The sequence below is a fragment of the Bos indicus genome, chromosome 1 (genome assembly GCF_029378745.1).
Source record: "Bos indicus isolate NIAB-ARS_2022 breed Sahiwal x Tharparkar chromosome 1, NIAB-ARS_B.indTharparkar_mat_pri_1.0, whole genome shotgun sequence".
NCBI lineage: Eukaryota > Metazoa > Chordata > Mammalia > Artiodactyla > Bovidae > Bos > Bos indicus.
The window spans coordinates 135,481,116-135,503,091 of NC_091760.1; the positions used below are offsets into that span (position 1 = coordinate 135,481,116).

The 21,976-nt window shown below is 41.9% G+C and overlaps 1 protein-coding gene across 2 annotated transcripts in view; it reads left to right on the top strand.

Annotated features, from left to right (window-relative positions):
* Positions 1–3,300: 3,300 nt before the first annotated feature.
* The window catches only part of RYK (receptor like tyrosine kinase), a 108,863-nt gene continuing 90,187 nt past the window's right edge, over positions 3,301–21,976 (top strand). The window contains exon 1 of one of the 2 annotated variants that reach the window (XM_070794608.1): positions 3,301–3,676. In XM_070794608.1, coding sequence (XP_070650709.1) covers positions 3,448–3,676 — 229 coding nt within the window. In that variant the 5' untranslated portion in view covers positions 3,301–3,447. The remainder of the gene's footprint in view (positions 3,677–21,976) is intronic. The other variant, XM_070794613.1, reaches the window with a different exon arrangement.

Sequence of the window (21,976 nt, forward strand, 5' to 3'; positions counted from 1 at the left end):
AGAACTGGACATGGTACAACAGAATGGTTCCAAATAGAAAAAGGAGTACATCAAGGTTGTATACTGTCACCCTACTTATTTAACTTATATGAAGAGTACATCATGAGAAACGCTGGGCTGGAGGAAGCACAAGCTGGAATCAAGATTGCCAGGAGAAATATCAATAACCTCAGATATGTAGATGACACCACCCTTATGGCAGAAAGTGAAGAAGAACTAAAGAGCCTCTTGATGAAAGTGAAAGAAGACAGTGAAAAAGTTGGCTTAAAGCTCAACATTCAGAAAATTAAGATCACGGCATCCAGTCCCATTACTTCATGGCACATAGATGGGGAAACAATGGAAACAGTGGCGGAATTTATTATTTTGGGCTCCAAAATCACTGCGGATGGTGATTGTAGTCATGAAGTTAAAAGATGCTTACTCCTTCGAAGGCAAGTTATGACCAACCTAGATAGCATATTGAAAAGCAGAGACATTACTTTGCCAACAAAGGTCCGTCTAGTCAAGGCTATGGTTTTTCCAGTGGTCATGTATGGATGTGAGAGTTGGACTATAAAGAAAGCTGAGTGCCAAAGAATTGATGCTTTTGAACTGTGGTGTTGGAGAAGACTCTTGAGAGTCCCTTGGACAGCAAGGAGATCCAACCAGTCCATCCTAAAGGAGATCAGTCCTGGGTGTTTGTTGGAAGGACTGATGCTGAAGCTGAAAGTCCACTACTTTGGCCACCTGATGGGAAGAGCTGACTCATTGGAAAAGACCCTGATGCTGAGAAAGATTGAGGGCAGGAGGAGAAGGGGACGACAGAGGATGAGATGGTTAGATGGCATCACTGACTAAATGGACATGGCTTTGAGTGAACTCTGGGAGTTGGTGATGGACAGGGAGGCCTGGCGTGCTTTGGTTCATGGGGTTGCAAAGAGTCGGACACAACTGACTGAACCGAACTGAACTGAGGAATAAAAAACTTATTTCTCATTGGCAATAATGTGTTGATTGTGATGGTTCCTGTTTTGATTAATAAAGCTATGCTTGAGTCTAGTAATAATGATTTAAAATTCACCATCCAAAACCACAACTACTTTTGCATCAACCTAATACATCCTCAAGGAAGCTCCTTCTCACCCTGGTGTCCTAGGGCCAAGCGTGATGCCTGGCATTAATGTCTTGAACTTGGCTCTGGGGTAGGTGTGGTGTTACACTGAATGGTCTTGAGGATCCCTGGTTTGAATAGCTGAAGGTAACTGTTGATGAAACTTTCCAGGAAGTGGTCATTAGAGCAAAGAGATTAATTATAATAACACTAACAATGGATGTGACACCCACCGACTCCAGTGTCTGCTTAAGTGTTTTATTGACATCTTGGCCAATTAAATCGTGTAAAAGCCCTGTGAGTGTGGCATTATCACTTCTATTTTATGAATGAGGAAACCAGAGGCTCAGCGAATTTAAGTAATTTTCCCAAGGTCAAGTACCAGAATCCAACCAAGCCTGACTGCCAGAGAGTTCTGTGCTTTGTTTACATCACACCCTACCTCAAGAAGTCACTGATAAGAGGAGTCTGTTTTGAGAACTGGAGCTTCCTTACTTGGGGACTGTGAATCATTTTCAAAAATGCTGGGAAGACGCCATCCTTTAAGAAAACTTTGCCTATCTGATTTGAGAGCCTGTTCACACAAAACATTCCCAGCCCCAAACCATTCTTGACACAGCCCTGGTGCCTTAACAGGTAGCAGTGGCTGCCCCAAGAGAAGTATTTTTTCTGACCTTTGTGGCTTTATTGTTTCCTGGTGGAGCGATCTTCCTCAACCCCCACCCTCTGCCCAGCCTCCTCGGGCACAGTATTCTGTGCTGGGGAGCTGAGGCTCGACAAATTGAGGCCACGCGTGTACGTGCGTGCTAAAGTCACTTGAGTGGTGCCCAACTCTGTGCGACTCCATGGACTGTAGCCTGCACAGCTCCTCTGTCCATGGGATTCTCCAGGAAAGAGTATTGGAGGGAGTTGCCATGCCCTCTTCCAGGGGACCTTCCCAACCCAGGAATTGAACCTATGTCTCTCCCATCTCCTGCATTGGTAGGTGGGTTCTTTACCACTAGGGCCATCTGGGAAACCCTTTATCAAGGCCAGTTTAATTGGAATCCATCCCTCTCCATAGAGAAGAATACCAAGTTCCAGGACTTCCCCCACCCTCCCCAGAGGATAAAAATAGCAGCTTCTCAGGGGTCACCACTGGTGCAGCAACTGCTCATTGAAGCTGGGCCTGGCAAGGAGCAGCTGTTTGTTAGGGGCACAGGCCTGGTGGGAAGCATGAGGGGTCAAGGCAGAGACCTGCCTACAAGGACTAGGTGACCCAGACCGGCATGTATGCTTGGAAGCCTCCAGAAGAGAGGCAGCATGTGGAGCAGATTTCACTGCGACATGTCAGTACATCACAAGGTGCACCAGCTCGCTGGATCGCCTTTAAAAAGAGACCAGGTGTATCTGTGATTCTTAACCTCTTTGAGGGACAGGGACTCCCTACAACAATTGAGATGTCCCTATCACTTCTGTGTATGCTCAAGCCTACACGCAGAACACACTTTTGCACACAATTTCATACGGGGCGGTGGGGGCGGGGGGGTGGGGGGGAGGCGGGCGGAGAGCTGTCAAAGTCCAGCATGGACCATATATTAACGACCCCAAATGCACGTTGATTATAGAGATGCAGAACGATTATAAAAAATAAAAATTTGTCACATGTAGAAATAAGGTTAAAAAGTTTGCTGAACAAGATCTCGGAAAATAAAAGTATATAGTATATACCCATGAAGACAGACACAGAAATGTTAATGTTGACCTCTGTTGGTAGGATAAAAGGTGATTTCTATTTGTCTCCATCTTCTCTCCAAACGAAAAGCATGTTTCTCTTTTGCAATTCGCGGCTGCATCCACGCAATTCCCTGGATTTGGGAGCCCGGTCTGCTGCAGGCGCGGCCTGGGCCTGCCTGCCACGACCCTCCATCCTGGGCGGGTGTGTGTGTGTTACAGACAATAGGCAAGCAAACATCAGGCTGGTAACAACGTGGGACGACGGCTGGCTCCTTTAGAGGGTGACCGGAGAGTCCTAGGCCAGCAATGCTACTCGAAAAGCAAAGGGCTCCTCGCGAGGTTCGGGGTCCGCACAGAGGAGGCGGTGCGTGCGTGCGCGCTCTCAGGGCGGCAGCGGCGGCGCGCGCGCGCGCTGCCGCGACCCGCTCCCCGCAGCGGACGATGCCGCCGAGGAGGAGGCGGCGGCGGCGGCGGCGCGCTCCGGCGGTCTGAAGCGGCGGCCGGCTGCCACGGGCCGGCGGCGCGATGAGCTGGGCGGCCGCCCCCGGCTCGGGGCTGTGAGGGGCTCGGGGCCGGGGGTGGGCGGCGGCGGCGCAGCGGGCGGCCCACGCTTCTCTTCAGCGGCGGCGGCGGTGGCCATGCGCGGGACGGCGGGACCGGGGCCGCCGGGCCAGGGCCGCCTCCCGGGGACCCGCGGCCTGAAGGCCCCGCCGCCGCCGCTGCTGCTCCTGCTCGCGCTATTGCCGCTGCTGCCCACGCCTGGCGCCGCTGCCGCCCCGGCCTCGCGGCCCCCGGCGCTGCCGCCCGCGGCCGCGGGGCCCAGCGTGAGCCTCTACCTGAGCGAGGATGAGGTGCGCCGGCTCATCGGTGAGTGGGGACGCCTGCGCCAGGGCGGGCAGGTCGGCCCGGGCCCGGGTGCTTCCGGCCCAGTCCGCGCGCGCTGGACCGCCGGCGGGTCGGTCCCAGCTCCAGGGTCGCCTCCGGGCCCCGGCGTTTGCTTGCTGTGTTGGCCGGGAGGTGTGGTCCCTGCCCGCCTCCCCCCAACGCCGGGCCAGCCTTCCGGCCTACTCCCCAAGCCGCCTAAAGACCCGGGGACCCCTCGGCCGCCGGCGAGCTTCTCCATTCCGGCTTGCTTACAGCCTCTTCGGCCTTTCGCCTTATTCCTTAGAGGCACTCTTCCCCGCCGCTCCAAGTTTCTTTGACCCTTCCTCTATACGTGTCGCTCTAGGGCCCTGGACTTCGGGTACTCGAAATCCACGTTTTATTTAGGAACTGCAGTGATTCTGATGCCCTGGTAGAGGCAACACTACTGTGCTGATACTTTGCTGCTATCATAGGTTTATATTTTCTTTAAATGAAAGAAGTTGGTTATAAGGGCGCTACGTGTTCGAGGCAGTCTCCAGATCAGGGACGATAAGCGTATTTTATAATAGTGAATGAATCTCCAGGTACCAGACCTTTTAGCTTCTTCAGTACCTTGGTTTTTGTCTTGGATATGTTGGAGTTTGGACTGGTCCGTATTTCAGGGCCCCTCTTCTACGTTGATACCTTCTAAGGAAAGGAGAACTTGGCTTTGGGTCAGCTGGTGGTTCTGTTCTACCTAATTAGTTTTGTTATTGGGGAATTAATTTGAAAAATAGGACTTTGTGGATTCTGGAAGTAACCCCTTAGAGGAAGGTCTAATTTCTATTAGAAGTGGCCCCAAATAGGAAGTCTTTGGTACTTGGAGATACCTAGACATTCGCTTTCTGTTGTGTATTATGGGCCAAAGAGCCACAGTTTGTTTTTCCGTCTTTATTTCATCTCAGATTTGTGGTACATCTGAGTGTTTGATGGGAAAAATTACTTTTATCTATCATTTTATCCTGTTCTTTAAAAGTCATAAGACTTTCTTGAAGCCTGTTGAAGTCGACTTAGTGTTAAAGCGGAATTGCTTTTAAGCAGACTATTTAGACATTGTTACATATATGGGCTTGTAGTTTTTAACCAAAGAAGAATGCTGTGTTTTTGTAATGTCCTGCCATTCTAAATCCTCTTTGCAGTCTAGCAGAATTAGCGGAATTTAGTTTAGCTGAATGAAAATTGCAAATTGGATTAGTGCTTGAAACAAGACTAAAGTTTAGGAAAAATATTGTTTATGAATTAACCCATCACATTAATTAAATAATATTTTAAAAATAGTAATTTACTCATTTTAAAAATACTATGTATTGTGCATGATTTTGTAAAGATTTTTTGGTTAAAAATGTGTATATAATTTGTGGCTTTGTTTATATGTAAGAAATCGTCTCCAGGAGAAGGACAGGGAAGCTTGGCATGCTGCAGTCATGGGGACCCAAAGAGTTGGACTCGACTGAGCAACTGAACTGGATTGAGGGAAGGGACAGGGGACAACCAGAGGCTGACATGGAGTGCCTGCCATATACTTGCTCCTCCATGTTTTATACATGTTATTTTCTTTAATTTTCTTGTGACCCAGTGAGGTGAATATTATTATTCCCATTTTAAAGATGAAGAAAGTGAGACTTCTAAGTAACTTGTTCAAGGCTACACATTTAATAATCTTTTTTTAAAAAATCAAACGTAGTGTTGACATAGACCACAAAGTTTCATTGAATGAAATGAAGATATTTATAATAGAAGTTTGATTATGGTGTGGTGGAAAAGAATAATTGCTATTTAATACTTGAAATGTTGTATTTGTTACCTGACTGATAAACATCCAATATATGCCCAGGAATGAGCCATTGGGAAGAAGGGAGAGAGAATTTCCTTGCTGATCAAAACCTCAGTCACCTCTGGGACAGGGGAGACCTGTAGTATTTTCTTTAATACAGAAAGAGTTGACCTGTTAGAGTGGGTCTCTTGACTCTCCATCCTGCACAGATCCAGGCCCTCTTCTTCCTTTATCTATTCTTCTAACTTGAAAGTATTCCTTGGCTACTCCTGGCTGGGAAAGAGCAAGTGGGTGGGGCTGATGTGTACCAGGCGTACTGGGTTCTCAGAATGCAGTTTCCCATAGGAACTCTTATTAAGACTGCTTGTGTCGTGTTTTTGTATCTTTATGGTTTTTTAAGTGCCTTCTAAAAGCTAATTTGAGAAACTAACCATCACTATAATATTTCTAAGACAACGAATTTGCATTGCCAAGTGCAAAACTTATAAGTGAAGTTGGTAGTGACTTCATAAATTGAACTAATTGTTTTTGACATGAGAATAATTTTTTTTAATGCAGTTCATACATGCACATATTTTTAAAAAATCAATAACGCTAAAAGACTTAAAAAGCAATAGTCTTCTGCTTTTGGCCTTTCATCTTCCAGGCCCTACTTTCCAGTGGAAGCTGCTTTCCCAAGCTAGCTCTTTTTTTCCTCCCTGTTTTTTAACTTTTCATATTTTGAAATCAGTGTAGATATCCTAGTATAATAACTGAGCAGTTGCCCTCTTCTCATGCCCAAACCCCCCTGTTTAGTTACATCATTTTTAGTAAAACCAGCAGTCTGTATTTACATTATTGTGCATATATTTATATTATAAATTTTTATTATACATTACTGTATGTATACAGACACACACATAAATATAAATTCACTTCTGAGTTAAATGTTGACCCATAAATGGTTATGTTTTCTTTTCCAAAACGCTTTTGTTTTTCCTGGAGCAAATAAGAGACTTAAACTTTTTGATAAGTCTATTCTGTATCTATGGCTACATTCTCTCATACACTCCAAGAAATATATTAAATGCCTTTTGATATTTTTTTTCAAGTAACACATCAAATCATCTATCAGTTCCACTTGTTTTCCTCTTAGAGCCTCCTTGTTTTGGAGGGAGAAAACGGTAGGCTTGTTTTCTCTGCAGATTCTGTACCCTTCTCTTCTGTCTTCTGTCCCCTTTTCCTCTGATCCTGGATCTCCTGCCTTCTTTTTTTTGGTTTGCGTCATGTTACTGAAGTGTATCCTCAGTAGCCTCCTGAGAAGAGTTGCATGGGAGGTAAATTATTTCAGGCCTTGTATGTCTGGAGATGTCTATCCTATCCTCATGCTTTTAGGTGATTTGACAGAATTTACATATTAGAAAAAAATACATATATTTTTGCTACTTTTGGTGGCATTTTTCACAGTTACCTGGCTTTAAGGGTTTCTGATGAAAAATCCAAAGGCATTCTGATGCTTTTTTTCCTTGTTGTTTGAGCTTAAGGTCTTTGTCTTTAAGAAATCTGTAATTTTATAAGCTGCTCTGTGGCCCCTTCTCCTGTCTGTGGTTCCTCTTGTCTTAGTGAGGCCTTTCAATCTAGAGACTCATATCCTTCAGTTTTAAAGAATGCCTGTTACTTCTGATAATTTCCTGTCCATCACTTTTTGTTTGCTTCCGAAATGTCTATTGGTTTGGTTGTTGAATCTCCTGTAATTGATCTTCAGATACCCTTAACTTATGTTGCCTCTTATTTATATCTTCATATTTGGAGGTGGAAGGAGGGGGAAATTTTCTCAATTTTGTCTTCTAAGCTCTTGTATTTTTAAAATTTTAATGATTATTTTAAATTTTAGAACTCCTTCTGTTCCCTGTTTAAATTTCATTTTATTCTAATTTTATGGATATATTATCTTCATTTATCTTTCAGGCGTATGTTTTTAATTTTTTCTGTATGTTTAATATTTTAAAAATACTTCTTCTGCTTCCTTCAATGTGCCTGTTTATTTCAGAGTTCTTTTTCTGTTCATTTAAATTATATCGGTTGATCCTCCCATGTCTGTAATTAATTAAGAATGAGATTCTGAAAAGTTGATTAGGGGAGAGCAAGCCTGTGTGTATGTGTGTGAGAGGTCTCCTGGCCTCGCGTGGGGTGCGAGTGGACTTTTCATTGGGAGCCTCCTCCCATATATCAGCGCCTTCACCTCTTCTTTAGGACTGGTCAGCATCTGTGGAGAAGACACCTCCACTCTGCTGCCTCAGATGTGCTTGGTGAAACATCAGCTGCCTGGGTTTGAATTATCTGGCTGGGGAGGGATGGAGGGTGCCGGTATTCAGGCTGTAGACTTTGGCTTCTGTTTACAACTCTCTTGTTTTTGTGGTTCAGTTTCTTCAGAGAAAAACTTGGGGTTAACTGCCAGACCTGGGGGCCCAACAGCTCTGAATGCCCCTCACCAGTGGCTCCCCCTTTGGCAGGCTAGAGCCTCAGGCTGGTGGCTCTTGGTGCATCCAGGGCTGAGTCCCTCCAGGGGTCCTGAGAAGCACTGACCACTCCTTCAGCCGTGTCCCATCTTGCATATAGAGTCACAAAGAGTTGGACACGACTAAGCACACACGAGCACATCATGCAAAAGTTTGTTGAAATATCTGATGTGTTGTTGTCTACTTTCCCTTTGTTTGTAGTTTAGTATCTTTGTGATTTCATTACTGTCATTTTAGAGGAGTCCTAGGAAGATGGGGTTAAAGGCTAGTGATCACTTCACAGTGTGTAAATGGCACACTGTAAAGTGGGTTGGGCTTTGACTGTTGAAGAGCTGGTGACGTGTAGTTTTTTGGTAATAACAATATTAGGAAGAGTAGTGGTGGTGGTCACAGTAATCGTTGACACTTTATAGAGTGCTGCTGACATGTTGCAACCTTTTCCCTATGTCAGGTACAAAATAATCCCTGTTTTGGGTGCATATTGTTATAGATTTGAAGGAAGTATGTAACCAGCTCCTTCCCTGGTAGTAGGGCATGCAGTCTTGATTTAAGTCTATTGGTATAGAGACTCCAAAAGCCTCAGAAGCTTTATGTGGAATCCGTTTGTTTGCTCCAGGCCCTGCTTAGGCTGCAGTGTTGGCATTCGATTCCCCATTTTACTAATGAGGACTCTGATTTGGGGCCCTTTGGGCAGTGAGTAGAGGGCCAGGTCTTAACTCAGTCCAGAATCCATATTGCCTCTATGTCAGCTCTGGGGGAGCTGTGATTAACTGAAATTCTTAAGGAGTAGAATTGACAAGCGTGCTGCCACATGTGCTCATCTGTCTTCACTATTATCCACGTTCTCTCCTGTTCACTGTCTAATTGGTAATTCTGATAGTTGAGTTCCCTGGAAGTCCAGAGCTGGGTGAAAATTGTCTGTGGCTGGGGCAGAGCTAGGGTGTGGGGAAAAGTTGCTGATGGACGGTGGGTATGGTATGAACTGTTCATGATAGCAGAGTTGCTGGCGCTAGGGCATCCGTAGGAGTCTAGGGAACTTCCGAGAATAGACTCCGCCTCCCACCAATTAGGAATTCACTCTGGATAACCGCCTCTCCATTAAAACAAAGTACTCTCTGGAAGAGTTAAGCATTGTTAACATCTTATTTAAAATCAGTTTAACACTAGTTGAGATCATTGCTTCTCGAATTAGTCCAGTAAAAATTTTTGAAGCCCAACCAAGTACCACATACTGTGGTAGAAAATGGCAATTCAAAGTTACTAAAGTCCTTCTCTTAAGGAACTCAAAATTTCATAAGAGAGACTAACAGTTGTAGCTACAACTCTCACATTAAGATAAGAGTTATACTTATGATTGATGTAAGTTATCGTGGGAATGATTGCTTTTGACTGTAGAAGGGTGGAGAGTCTTGGGTTTAGGGAAGGTTTTTCTAGGAAAGGGGACATTTGAGTCTCATCTCCAAAGGTGAGCTTGAAAGACAGTAAAGAGGAGCGTTTCATGTTAGGCAAAATAAATAGTACAAAGCCATAGGCGTATGGAAGCAGGTATGTGTGAAATCAAGGAGTAGGAACAATGTAATGTGGCTAAGATGAGAAAATTTGGCAAAACCAGGGAGTGGCAGAATATAAAGCTGAGAGGTAGGTTGAAATTAGATTAGGAATTTGAATTTTATTTTATAGGTAATGCGAAACTGTTGAATTTAGGAAAGGAGAGTACACAGAGGGGTTATAGAGAAGACAGCTTCGGCTCCAGTGAAAGGGTGGCTTGCAGACTGGAAAGATGGATTGGGGAATGGAAGAGAGTTAGCCTTGTTGTGCTGTGCTTAGTCGCTCAGTCGTGTCTGACTCTGCCACCCCGTGGACTGTAGCCTGCCAGGCTCCTCAGTCCATGGGGATTCTCCAGGCAAGAATACTGGAGTGGGTTGCCATGCCCTCCTCCAGGGGATCTTCCCAACCTAGGGATTGAACCCAGGTTTCCCATGTTGGAGGCAAATTCTTTACCATCTCAGCCACTAGGGGATCAGCTAGGGCAGTTGAGGGTGTGGCATGGGTTTATGAGGAATTTGCAGGGAGTTTGGAGAGACTTAGTGGGGAGAACCGAGGGCTAAAGAAAAGGGAGGAGGCAGAGAGGAATCAAAGTTTCAGATTTGAGCAGCTTTTTCTTATTGAAAATGGTTGAAGGAAAAGAAAAATGAGATGAGCCATTTTTCTCCCAGCACCTCTCTTCCTTTTCAACCTCAAGCCAAGTGTTTGGGGGTGGGGGAGCAGTGAGCGTGTTCTTTCTGCTGCTGCGGGGCCTGTCCTCCCGCTGCTCAGACTCTGAGGAGGTGGTGCTGGTGGAGGTGGGTTAGCACGCTGCAGCATGCTCCGAAGCCTGGATGTTTTGGGTGGGGTTGGTGGTATTGATACAATGTTAATTTGAATCCATGTGTTCTTCATTGAGAGAGCTAGACTGAGACATTGTGCAGTTGTGGGTTTTGAAATTTTTTTTTTTCCCGGTCTTCATTCTACACACGTGGGAGAACTGTCCAGTTATGGCTAAACCTGTCTCCTATGAGTCACATCCTGAGTGACTCGTCTGTTCTGAAGGTGCTGCCTGAAATACTGTTTGGACTTTAAGGGTCACTTTAGAAACAAATGAAATGTGGGTATTTTTTTTTTTTTTTGAGCATCCTGAATTGAGAAATTCCACATGACTACTTTTGGGGTTTTAACACAATTATGCCAGTGTTCTGAAAAGACTTGCCAGCTATATATACTAAAACAAAACAAAAACTTGACATGAAATAGAGCCATTACCTACTCTGAAATTGTATTATGCTTAAAAGTATGTTTTTTCCTGTGTTATTGTTGATGTATATCAAGTATAATATTTTCTAATCAAGATGTTATTAAACAACTTTGATTTATGTAGGACCTCTAAAAATGTGATGTGCCAAAACAAATGTGTGTATTGCTGAATTACATAATAAACCATTTACTGAAAATTCTCAATTGTGTTCAGCAAGTAATAGTGCCGAGTGGCAGACTATTTTTGAAAAGAAATTTCAGACGTCCCATTCTTGTTCTTAAGACGAATATGTTGTATCTTGTTCATAAATAATGAACGTGTTCTTTTATAAATATGTCTTGCTCTAGGTCATCAGTTTCACTTAATTTCTTTTATTTATCAACCGTTGGCAGTAGATGGCATTGGCATTTTTTAATAGATAAAGCTGAGACTCTGGGAAATTACACAGTTTGCTGGAGGTCACAGAGATGTCTGGGGCTGTATGACTCTAAAGTGCGTGCTTTCTCTACTGTGCTGCCTCTGAAAGTTAACAGTTTACATAGTCTTTATCTAACCAGAGTCATCTGAGGGGCTTAAACAAAATACAGATTCAAAGACCTACTCTGAGCAATTTGTTTAGGAGATCTGAGATGGGGTCCAGCCAATGGGGTTTTTGAACAGTATGTCTCATGAATTATCAGATGTACGGCTTTTTCACATTTGAACATCTCTGAAATTGGAATCATTTTACAATCAGTGGTGAGTCATCAGGTAATTGACAGCCTTTTTTCTTTCTTAATGGCACAAGAAATAACGGTGCATTTAGACTAAATGAAATACAGTATTTTAACAAGATGAAATTGTAAAGGAGACTTAGACATAATTTGCCACCTTTCTTGTTTTTTGGGTATCTGTCACAACTTTCTTTCAGAATTGTAAAATTCACTGGTGATAACGTATTTGTGGTAATGGCTGTGTAGTAATGTCCTTGCAGGGAAGGCCAAAATGGCATTAGATTTAAAAACAATGGAAACGTGCTTTTTGGCTAGGAAGTTGCTGTCAAGAGAATTATCAGTGGTTCTCAACTTATTTTGTGAAAGCCTTAGAGCCTTTCCCTAGACAAGGGTATGGATCCCACATATACTAAGTTTTGTGTACTCTGATGGGGGTTCTTAGACTTTGAGGGTTTTGCAGGGTCTCTTGATGAAAGCTTATGGGTACATCTGAACCCCTTAAAAGCTGCTTCTGGAAGGGAGCATCTATTACATTCCGTATATCATCAGGTCAGATTCTCTGACCTCCTACGTGATTTTTTTTCTTCCAGTTTTATTCAGATATAATTGACATACAGCACTGTGTAAGTTTAACATGGCCAGCATAATGATTTGACTTACATACATCATGAAATAACTACCATAGTAGGTTTAGTGAACACTATTATCTCATGTAGATGCAATATTAAAGAAATAGAAAAAAAGTTCTTTTCCTTGTGGTGAGAATTCTTCGATTTACTCACTTAACAGCATTCATATATAGCATATAGCAGTGTTAATTATCGTGTTATACATTATACCCCTAGTACTTATTTGTCTTATAACTGCAAGTTTGTGCTTTTTGACTACCTTCATCAACTCCTCCTGCCCCCTGAATTTGTAAAAAGTTTGCAGACATTAAGGCTTATTCTGTTGTAATTACGTGGCTTTTGACAAATGCATCCACTGTAGTATCACACAGAATAATTTTGCAGCCCTGAAAATTCCCCTGTGAAGGGGGCATTTATGTTTATTAATACCATTACTTATATTTTAAGTAAGTTTGCTTTTAAAAAATGTATTTATTATGGAGAATTTCAAACATTCAGGAGTAGACAGACTAGTATAGTGAAATTCTATGTATCCATTATCCAGTTTCAACAGTTATCATCTCAGAGTCAGTTTTGTTTGGTCTGTACCTCTCCACTCGCAATCCACTCCCTTGTTATCACTTCCCCCCGTCTTCTGCTTGGATTATTTTGAAGCAAACTCAGAAAATTGCATAAAATATTTTTTGGTGTGTGTGTCTAAGAGATAAGGACTCTTAAAAATTTATAATAACCAAGATCACACCTAAGAAATTAACAGTGATTCATAAATATCATGTATCTAGGCTTCCGTCGTCCTGCTTTATAAATTAATGTTTATATGGAGACTCTTGCCTGCCACCTGTTTCTTCTCTTGTCGCTGCTCCCCACCACACCACCGTTTAGTTCCTTTGGTGCCAAGCTCTTCTCACCCTAGGGTCTGCAGTCAACTCTTGCTCTGCCTTATGTACTTATCGCAGATCTTTTCGGGGCTGGAGCCTTCTGTATCTCAGCTTAGTGTTCCTTCCTCAGAGAGCTTTGCCTCTCTAGGGCTGACCCTCAGTGCCACTCGGTTCTGTCACTTTGTTTTCTTTTAGGTGGGATTCTCTGGTGGCTCAGATGGTGAAGAGTCTGCTTGCAGTGCCAGAGATCTGGGTTGAATCCCTGGGTCAGGAAGATCCTCTAGAGAAGGGACTACCCATTCCAATATTCTTGCCTGGAGAATTCCATGGACAGAGGAGCCTGCGAGCTACAGCCCAGGGGGTCCCAAAGACTCAGACACGACTGAGAGGCTAACACTTTGACTTTTGTTGTTTCTATCTCCCTCTGTAGGAAACTTAATTCTGTTTGAATAGCTGCTGCTGCCTCTGCTGAGTCGCTTCAGTCGTATCCGACTCTGTGCGACCCCATAGACGGCAGCCCACCAGGCGACCCTTTTATACTGTTTTACTCTATATCCCCAGCACCTGAAACAGTACCTGGCACATAGTCAGGTACTGTTCAGTTAAAATTCAGTGAATGAGTTAGTGAATGAATCATACTTTTTTTTTTTACTTCACCATCTTGTGCCTTACTGGAGTTCTCATTCTTTTGATCATTTCCCTTTGCCCACTTAGTTATTATCCAAAAGGATATTGGAGTCAACTTGCAAATGGACGTTTAAATAAATTAGTTATAATGGCTTCCTTTGAAGTCGCCTAATTTTCCCAACTCTCTCTCCCCTGAACCCTGCTCCCTGGGTGAGATGTCCCCGTCTTGGCTTCCATAGCTCTATGCCATGTATAAACCATGTGGTCACTGTGCCCATCACATTCTCTAGTGCCCTGCTTCACTAAGGCTACCTTGTGGCTTGGCACGCAGCTGTCTCTCAGCAGACTGCTGGTCCACACTACAGCTGAAGGATATAAAATATTCAACAGAGATTCTGGCAAAATAATTAAAAGCTGGAAAACAGATTTCTAATCTTCTGAAATGCTAATCTGCTGTTAACCCTAGCCAGTGTATTTTTTCATCTCTAGAAATTTGATTTGGGTCTTTTCATGTCTTCCATGTCTCTTCTTGACTTTTTGTGGGGGCACAGTTACAGTCGTTTTCATGTCAGCTGATTCTAACATCTGCCAGTTCTGCGTTGGTTTCAGTTGATCTATTTTGCTTTTTTGCATGCCTGATAGTTATGAATAGACACAGGCATTATGAATTTTATCCTGTTGGGTCCTGGATATTTTTATATTTCTGTAAATATTTTTAGGTTTTATTCTGGTACTCAGTTAAGTTACTTGGAAACAGTTTGATCTTTTCAGGTCTAGGTATTTAGACTTGTTAGATAGGACAGGAGCAGGCTCAGTGTAGGTCTAAGTATTTCTGAGTCAAGACCTTTCTTTGTACTTGCTCCTGTGACTCTGGCAGATGTGAGTAGGTGATATTCCAGAACCTGTGAAGTGTTACCCTCTGTTAACCTTTTATTTTTGCTCTGTTCTGTGTAGCTTCTTTATGCATGCTCTGAGCAGTACTCAGCCAAAGGCTGGAGGGGCAGCCCTCTGCAGATCTTGGAAGTTCTCTCTCCATGCAGCTCTCTCTTCTCTGGAAATTTGTCCTACATACTCTAGCTGTCTTTGCCTTTCTGAACTCATGTATTTTGTCTGGTTTTGGTTATTTCAGACAAGAGAGTTTATCTGGTCCTGTTACTTGGTCTCGCCCAGAAGTGGAAATGTCCGAGGATTATCTTTTTGATTGTTTGCGTTTTTTCAAAAATTGTTTAACTCCTTAGATTATTTGTTAAGATAATTCAGTCCAATTTCAAGAAAAATTCTAAAGTTTGTGTATGTGTGCATGTATGCACATGTGCAAAAATGTGGGTTTATAGTAGATAATATGGTGTGGGATAATATTGGATTTGAAATCTGCATATTTGAGTTTTAAATCTATCTCCTCCTTCTGTTATATGTGGGCAGGCAAGTAATTAATGTTTCTGAGTGTTGGTTTCCTCATATATGAGATGCTTTTCAGTGTATAACAGGATGTCTGTTGCATAGTTGCTGTATATGAAAGTGCCATATAATCCTCAGAATAATTTATTTTGGTTATTGGTGGGGGATTTGTATGTTTTTGGATAAAAACTCAAATCATAGAATGTTAAAGGGGTTATTTAGATATCACCTGCTTGATTGATTGCCTTCGGTAGCAACATTTATCACTCATTGAATAATTACTGAGTTTACACTAGACGTTATTTTAGAAGCTTGACATGTTTTGGTGAAATAAAACAGCTAAAGATCCCTGTCCTCATACAACTAACTTTTAGCAGAGAGACGAGTGACTTGCCTGGGGCAAAAAAAATTCAGGCAACTTTGGGACAGGGCTCCAAATTTGCACTTGGAGTTGCTTGCAGGGAGGAATAATGTTTGTGAATTCTCTGTTGTGTCTTTGATTTCCTGGCTGTAACAGCCGACTCTGAGCTACTAATGGCTGCACAGCTGACTGAAAGAGTGTGTGTGCTCCTGTTAGGGATTGGCTTGAAAGAGAGTGAAAGGTGGTTATGTCAAGACTGTGAGTGAATTACTTCACCTCTACTGTAGAGCTGTGCTCGCAATACATGCATGAGCTTGGTAAGATAATTTTCTTCTTTAAATAGTGCAGGAGTCAATGATAAATTGTTTTTCAGAGTATCATTTTACCAGATAGAACGTTCTGGCACTATGGCAGGGCATGCTTCGTATTTTATGTTACAGTGCTAGAGATTATGGGTTATGTTTTTGTTACTCACTATCCTTAGATAGGAGCTGAAGAAAAGATGCCCCTTTCCTACAGTGTAACATTGTAAATTCTCTTCTTATGATGTAGTTAAATATTAGGCCTCAGCTAATTTTCTAGGTATAATTTGACTATAGCTAGATTTATGAGCTTCTGGTGGACAAATTATTACTTTATTGTATCCATTTCAGTTTGTTAGTTTCCATAAACTGGGAAAATTTGAAACAAGAGCTCTGTATTTATTTAATTTGAACATTGATTAAAATACAGACTATTTAGTGGCTTCAGACATAGTAAACGATTTAGCCTTTTTTTCCTCTGGCTCGCATACCATACTGTCCTCAGAACCTAGAAGGGTATCTTGACTAAATTTTCAACTTTAGTTTGACTAACATTTGGAAACCATGGATGATATCATAGAATAATAGAGTTTTGGCTGACTTTTTGAAACCATCATGATATCATAGAATAATAGAATTTTGTGGCTGAGGAGGGACTTTAACTTTGTCTGGTTTAACTCCCTTGTTTTATAGTTGAGGAAATTGATGCCTGGAGAAGGTGGTTAAGTAATGGATTGCCAAAGGTCACTCAGCTACTCATTAGCAAAAACTCCACTTTAGTTCTGTTCCTACATTACTTTTGCTTTTTGCCTTAACTGATTCCTCATGTTCGTCTTTGATGTAGTTGATTTCTATCAATAGCCAGCCATTCATGCATCTAACATTTGAGTGCCTACAAGCACACTAACACTCCGGCCTTGCTTGAGAGGTGTGCGAGGTAGCAGGGAAGACAGATGGTTTGGTCACTGGCACTAATGTTCGACCATTGTTGTGGTCTTAGGAAACCAGTAGTTAACTTTTAAAATCATTTAGAATAATTTTTAAACTGTTATGTTATTTGAACTTAAGCTGCACAGGCCAGGTCATGTAGAACATAAGCCTTGAATTAAGCTTGAGCTTAAAATTGTTTAGGGGAAAGTGAATTTTCCTTGATGGATGTTGAGCGTTTTGCAGAAATAACTTTGGTTTTTCAGCTTGGAATTTGGGTTATCTAAAAATAACTTATGAATAAATGTCATATTTTCTAACAAGAGAGTAACATTCCTAGTGTGCTAGAATTGGCGGTGAGAAATTTAAGTCTGGTTATGATAGTTGAAGAACTGAAATGTTCTTCAGCTTAGAGGAGAACAGTCCTGTACATTTTAAGAATAGCATGCTCCCTGTTCAGTCCATGACTGTCCCCCCTTGTTCCTGTCAGCCTTCCGGCAGTCTCTTTCCACTTTCCATCTGCTTGTTGCCCTGCTCTGTCCTCTTTTCTGTTGGCCCTTTCATTTTTACCTTGTGGAACTCAAGTTTTGTTTTGAGGTCTCCTCTGACTCTTTCATAGTGCTGCTTTTTCTCTTCAGCCTAACTGAAACCTAATTGTGAGTGAAATTTTCCTCAGAATCCTTTCCAGTTGCTGGAAAACAGTTTTAGTACATTCCCTTTGCATTTATGGGGTAAGGGTCAGCTTTTTTTCTTTTCTTTTTTAAAAATAATAATTTATTGGGTGACGTTCACATGACATAAAATTCACCTTTGTAAAGTGAAGAAAGAATTCAGTGACATTTAGTTTATATGTCATATTGTGCAGCCACCAACCCTGTCTAGTTTCTAAACATTCCCATTGCTCCAGAGTAAAACTCCTTACCCATTAAGCAGTCTTTTCCCATCTTCCTCTCTCTTCAGCCTCTTGCAGCCACCAATTTGTGTTCCATTTATCTATGTGGATTTATCTATGCTGGGTGTTTCATATAAATGGACTAATAAAATACGAGGCATTTTCTCTCTGGCTTCTTTTTGGCACTGTGTTTTGGGAGTTCATTCACATTGTAGCATGTGTGAGTCCTTCATTCGTTTCCACGACCAAATAGTATCCCATTCTGTGTCTATACCAAAATTTGTTTATTCATTCATATTTTGATGGACATTTGGGCTGTCGCCACATCTTTACTTTTGTGAACAGTGCTGCTATGAACGTGTGTGTTAAGTACTTGATTATCTGTTTTCAATTTTGGGTGTATACCTGAGAGTGGGTCATGTGGTAATTCTGTTTTAACTTTTGGAAGAACCACCAAACTTTTTTTTTTTTTTACAGTGACTGAGCCTTTTTGTGGTCCCATCACAGTGTACAAAAGTTCCAACTTCTCCATATCCTTGCTAACGCTTGCAGTTTTCTGTTTGTTTTGTAATTAAAGCTATCCTAGTGAGTGTAAAGGGATACCTCATTGTAGTTTTGATCTGTATTTCCCTCATGACAAATGATATTCATATGTTTGTTGGCTGTTTGTGTGTTTTCTTTGGAGAAATGTCTATTCAGGTCCTCTGCCCATTTAAAAAAAATATTTATTTATTTGGCTTCATGGAGTCTCAGTTGCAGCACACAGGATCTGTGTTGCGGGGCACGGGATCTTCGTTGTGGCATGCAGGCTTCTCTCTAGTTGTGGTGTGTGGGCTTAGTTGTCCCACCCCATGAATTGAAGTTGCTCAGTCGTGTCCGACTCTTTGCGACCCCGTGGACTGTAGCCTACCAGGCTTCTCAGTCTATGGGATTTTCCAGGCAAGAGTACTGGAGTGGGGTGCCATCTCCTTCTCCAGGGGATCTTCCCAACCCAGGGATTGAGCGTGGTTCTCCTGCATTGTAGGCAGACGCTTCACCCTCTGAGCCACCAGGGAAGCCTGTTCCACCCTATGTGGGATCTTAATTCACCGACTGGGAATCGACCCAGCGTCCTCTGGTTAGAAGGTGGATTCTCAACCACTGGACTACCAGGGAAGTCCCCCTTGCCCATTTTTAAATTGTCTTTTTGTTGTTGGGTTGTAAGAGTTCTTTATATATTGTGGACACTAGACCCTTATCAGATATATGATTTGCAACATTTTCCTCCATTTTCTAGGTTGTCTTCACCTTGATAATGGCTTTGGATGTACAGAGGGTTTTATGAAGTCCAATTTATCTATTTTTCTTCTGTTAGTCTTGCTTTTAGTGCCATATTTAAGAATCCATTGCTAAATCCAAGGTCATAAAATTTTATCCCTATATTTTTTTCTAAGAGTTTTATAGTTTTCAGTTCAGTTCAGTTCAGTCACTCAGTCATGTCCGAGACTCTTTGCGACCCCATGAATCACAGCACACCAGGCCTCCCTATCCATCACCAATTCCTGGAATTCACTCAGACTCACGTCCATCGAGTCTGTGGTGCCATCTAGCCATCTCATCCTCTGTCGTCCCCTTCTCCTCCTGCCCCCAATCCCTCCCAGCATCAGAGTCTTTTCCAGTGAGTCAACTCTTCACATGAGGTGGCCAAAGTACTGGAGTTTCAGCTTTAGCATCATTCCTTCCAAAGAAATCCCAGGGCTGATCTCCTTCAGAATGGACTGGTTGGATCTCCTTGCAGTCCAAGGGACTCTCAAGAGTCTTCTCCAACACCACAGTTCAAAAGCATCAATTCTTCGGCGCTCAGCCTTCTTCACAGTCCAACTCACATCCATACATGACCACAGGAAAAACCATAGCCTTCACTAGACGAACCTTTGTTGGCAAAGTAATGTGTCTGCTTTTGAATATGCTATCTAGGTTGGTCATAACTTTCCTTCCAAGGAGTAAGTGTCTTTTAATTTCATGGCTGCAGTCACCATCTGCAGTGATTTTGGAGCCCAGAAAAATAAAGTCTGACACTGTTTCCACTGTTTCCCCATCTATTTCCCATGAAGTGATGGGACCGGATGCCATGATCTTCTTTTTCTGAATGTTGAGCTTTAAGCCAACTTGTTCACTCTCCACTTTCACTTTCATCAAGAGGCTTTTTAGTTCCTCTTCACTTTCTGCCATAAGGGTGGTGTCATCTGCATATCTGAGGTTATTGATATTTCTCCTGGCAATCTTGATTCCAGCTTGTGCTTCTTCCAGTCCAGTGTTTCTCATGATGTACTCTGTATATAAGTTAAATAAGCAGGGTGACAGTATACAGCCTTGACGTACTCCTTTTCCTATTTGGAACCAGTCTGTTGTTCCGTGTCCAGTTCTAACTGTTGCTTCCTGACCTGCATACAGACCTCAAGAGGCAGGTCAGGTGGTCTGGTAGTCCCATCTCTTGAAGAATTTTCCACAATTTATTGTGATCCACACAGTCAAAGGCTTTGGCATAGTCAATAAAGCAGAAATAGATGTTTTTCTGGAACTCTCTTGCTTTTTCCATGATCCAGCGGTTAGGTGTTATATTTAGGTTGTTGATTTATTTTGAGTTAGTCTTTATATATGGATGAGGTAATTTCATTCTTTTTGCATATGGATATCCAGTTGTCGCAGCAGCATCTGTTAAAGAGGCTCTTCTTTCCCCATTAAGTGGTCTTGGCACACTTAACAATAATCAGTAGGCTAGATGTCTACTTGGACATCAGGTGGATGTTGAGGTCATGAACAGCCTTGGCCTTGCAAGGTTTCCCAGGTCTGCCCTTGTGCCCCACTCCCTCCTGTCTGTTGTTTCTTTGCCATGCATCATAACACATCCTTTACCATATAGTTCCTGAGGAACTGAGTACCACTTTTGATGATGGTTAAAATAACTATGGGTTTTGTTCTGTTCTAGTACTAGCTAATGGAGCCAATGTTTATACATGATTGAAACACTGCGCCAAGAAACCTAAATTTACCCTACAGAACACATTTTCCCTTTTAAAAGTTGCATAGAGAAACATTGCCAATTTCATTGGAAGATATTTTTGTAGTTTGTTTAAAATTAGTGTTTTACTGGTTCCTTAAATTCTACATTAATTGGCTAAGTCTTTTATGCTGATTGGGAAGAAGCAATAACTGCTAAGTGACCGATATCTCTGGTTGCACAATATTTTGTATCAAAGGCCTGATTATACCTGCATCAATTGTGTAAAACTTTAAAACTTTATTTATTTATTTATTTTTTCTCCAACTACAATTTTATTTTATTTTTAAACTTTACAAAATTGTATTAGTTTTGCCAAATATCAAAATGAATCCGCCACAGGTATATATGTGTTCCCTATCCTGAACCCTCTTCCCTCCTCCCTCCCCATACCATCCCTCTGGGTCGTCCCAGTGCACTGGCCCCAAGCATCCAGTATCGTGCATTGAACCTGGACTGGAAACTCGTTTCATACATGATATTTTACATGTTTCAATGCCATTCTCCCAAATCTTCCCAGCCTCTCCCTCTCCCACAGACTCCATAAGACTGTTCTATACATCAGTGTCTCTTTTGCTGTCTCGTACACAGGGTTATTGTTACCATCTTTCTAAATTCCATACATATGCCTTAGTATACTGTTTTGGTGTTTTTCCTTCTGGCTCACTTCACTCTGTATAATAGGCTCCAGTTTCATCCACCTCATTAGAACTGATTCAAATGTATTCTTTTTAATGGCTGAGTAGTACTCCATTGTGTAAAACTTTAAACATTTTAACTATTGCACTTAAGCTGTGTAAAAATTAATCAAAAAGATAGATAAGCAACAAGGACCTACTGTATAGCACAGGGAATTCTACTCAATATTCTCAGATAATCTATATGAGAAAAGAATCTAAAAAAGAATGAATGTATAACTGAATTACTGCCATATACCTGAAACTAACAAAGCATTGTAAGTCAACTATAATCCATTAAAAAAAAAAAAAACTAAGGAAAAAAGTCAATTGGCTAGAAATATATAGGCTTATTTCTGGACTCTCAGTTTTCTTCCATCAGTCTAGATATCTGTCATTACGTTATTACCACACTGTTTAGGTTTCTCTGGCTTTGTTGTAAGTTTTGCAGTTGGAAAACGTAACTCAACTGTGTTCTTTTTCAAGACTCTTTTGGCTGTTTGAGGCCACTTACATTTCCATATTAATTTGAGAATCTGCTTTTCTGTTTTCTGCAAAAAGGGCAGTTACGACTTTGATAGGGATTGCACTGATATATCCCTTTGGGTAGTATTGCTACCTTAAAAATAGTAATAATAAGTCTTTCAGTGCATGAAGATGGGATGTCTTTCCATTTATTTAGGTCTTCTTTAATTTCAGTAGTTTTGTAGTTTTCAGTGTATAAAACTTTCATCTCCTAATTTAATTGATTGGAGTT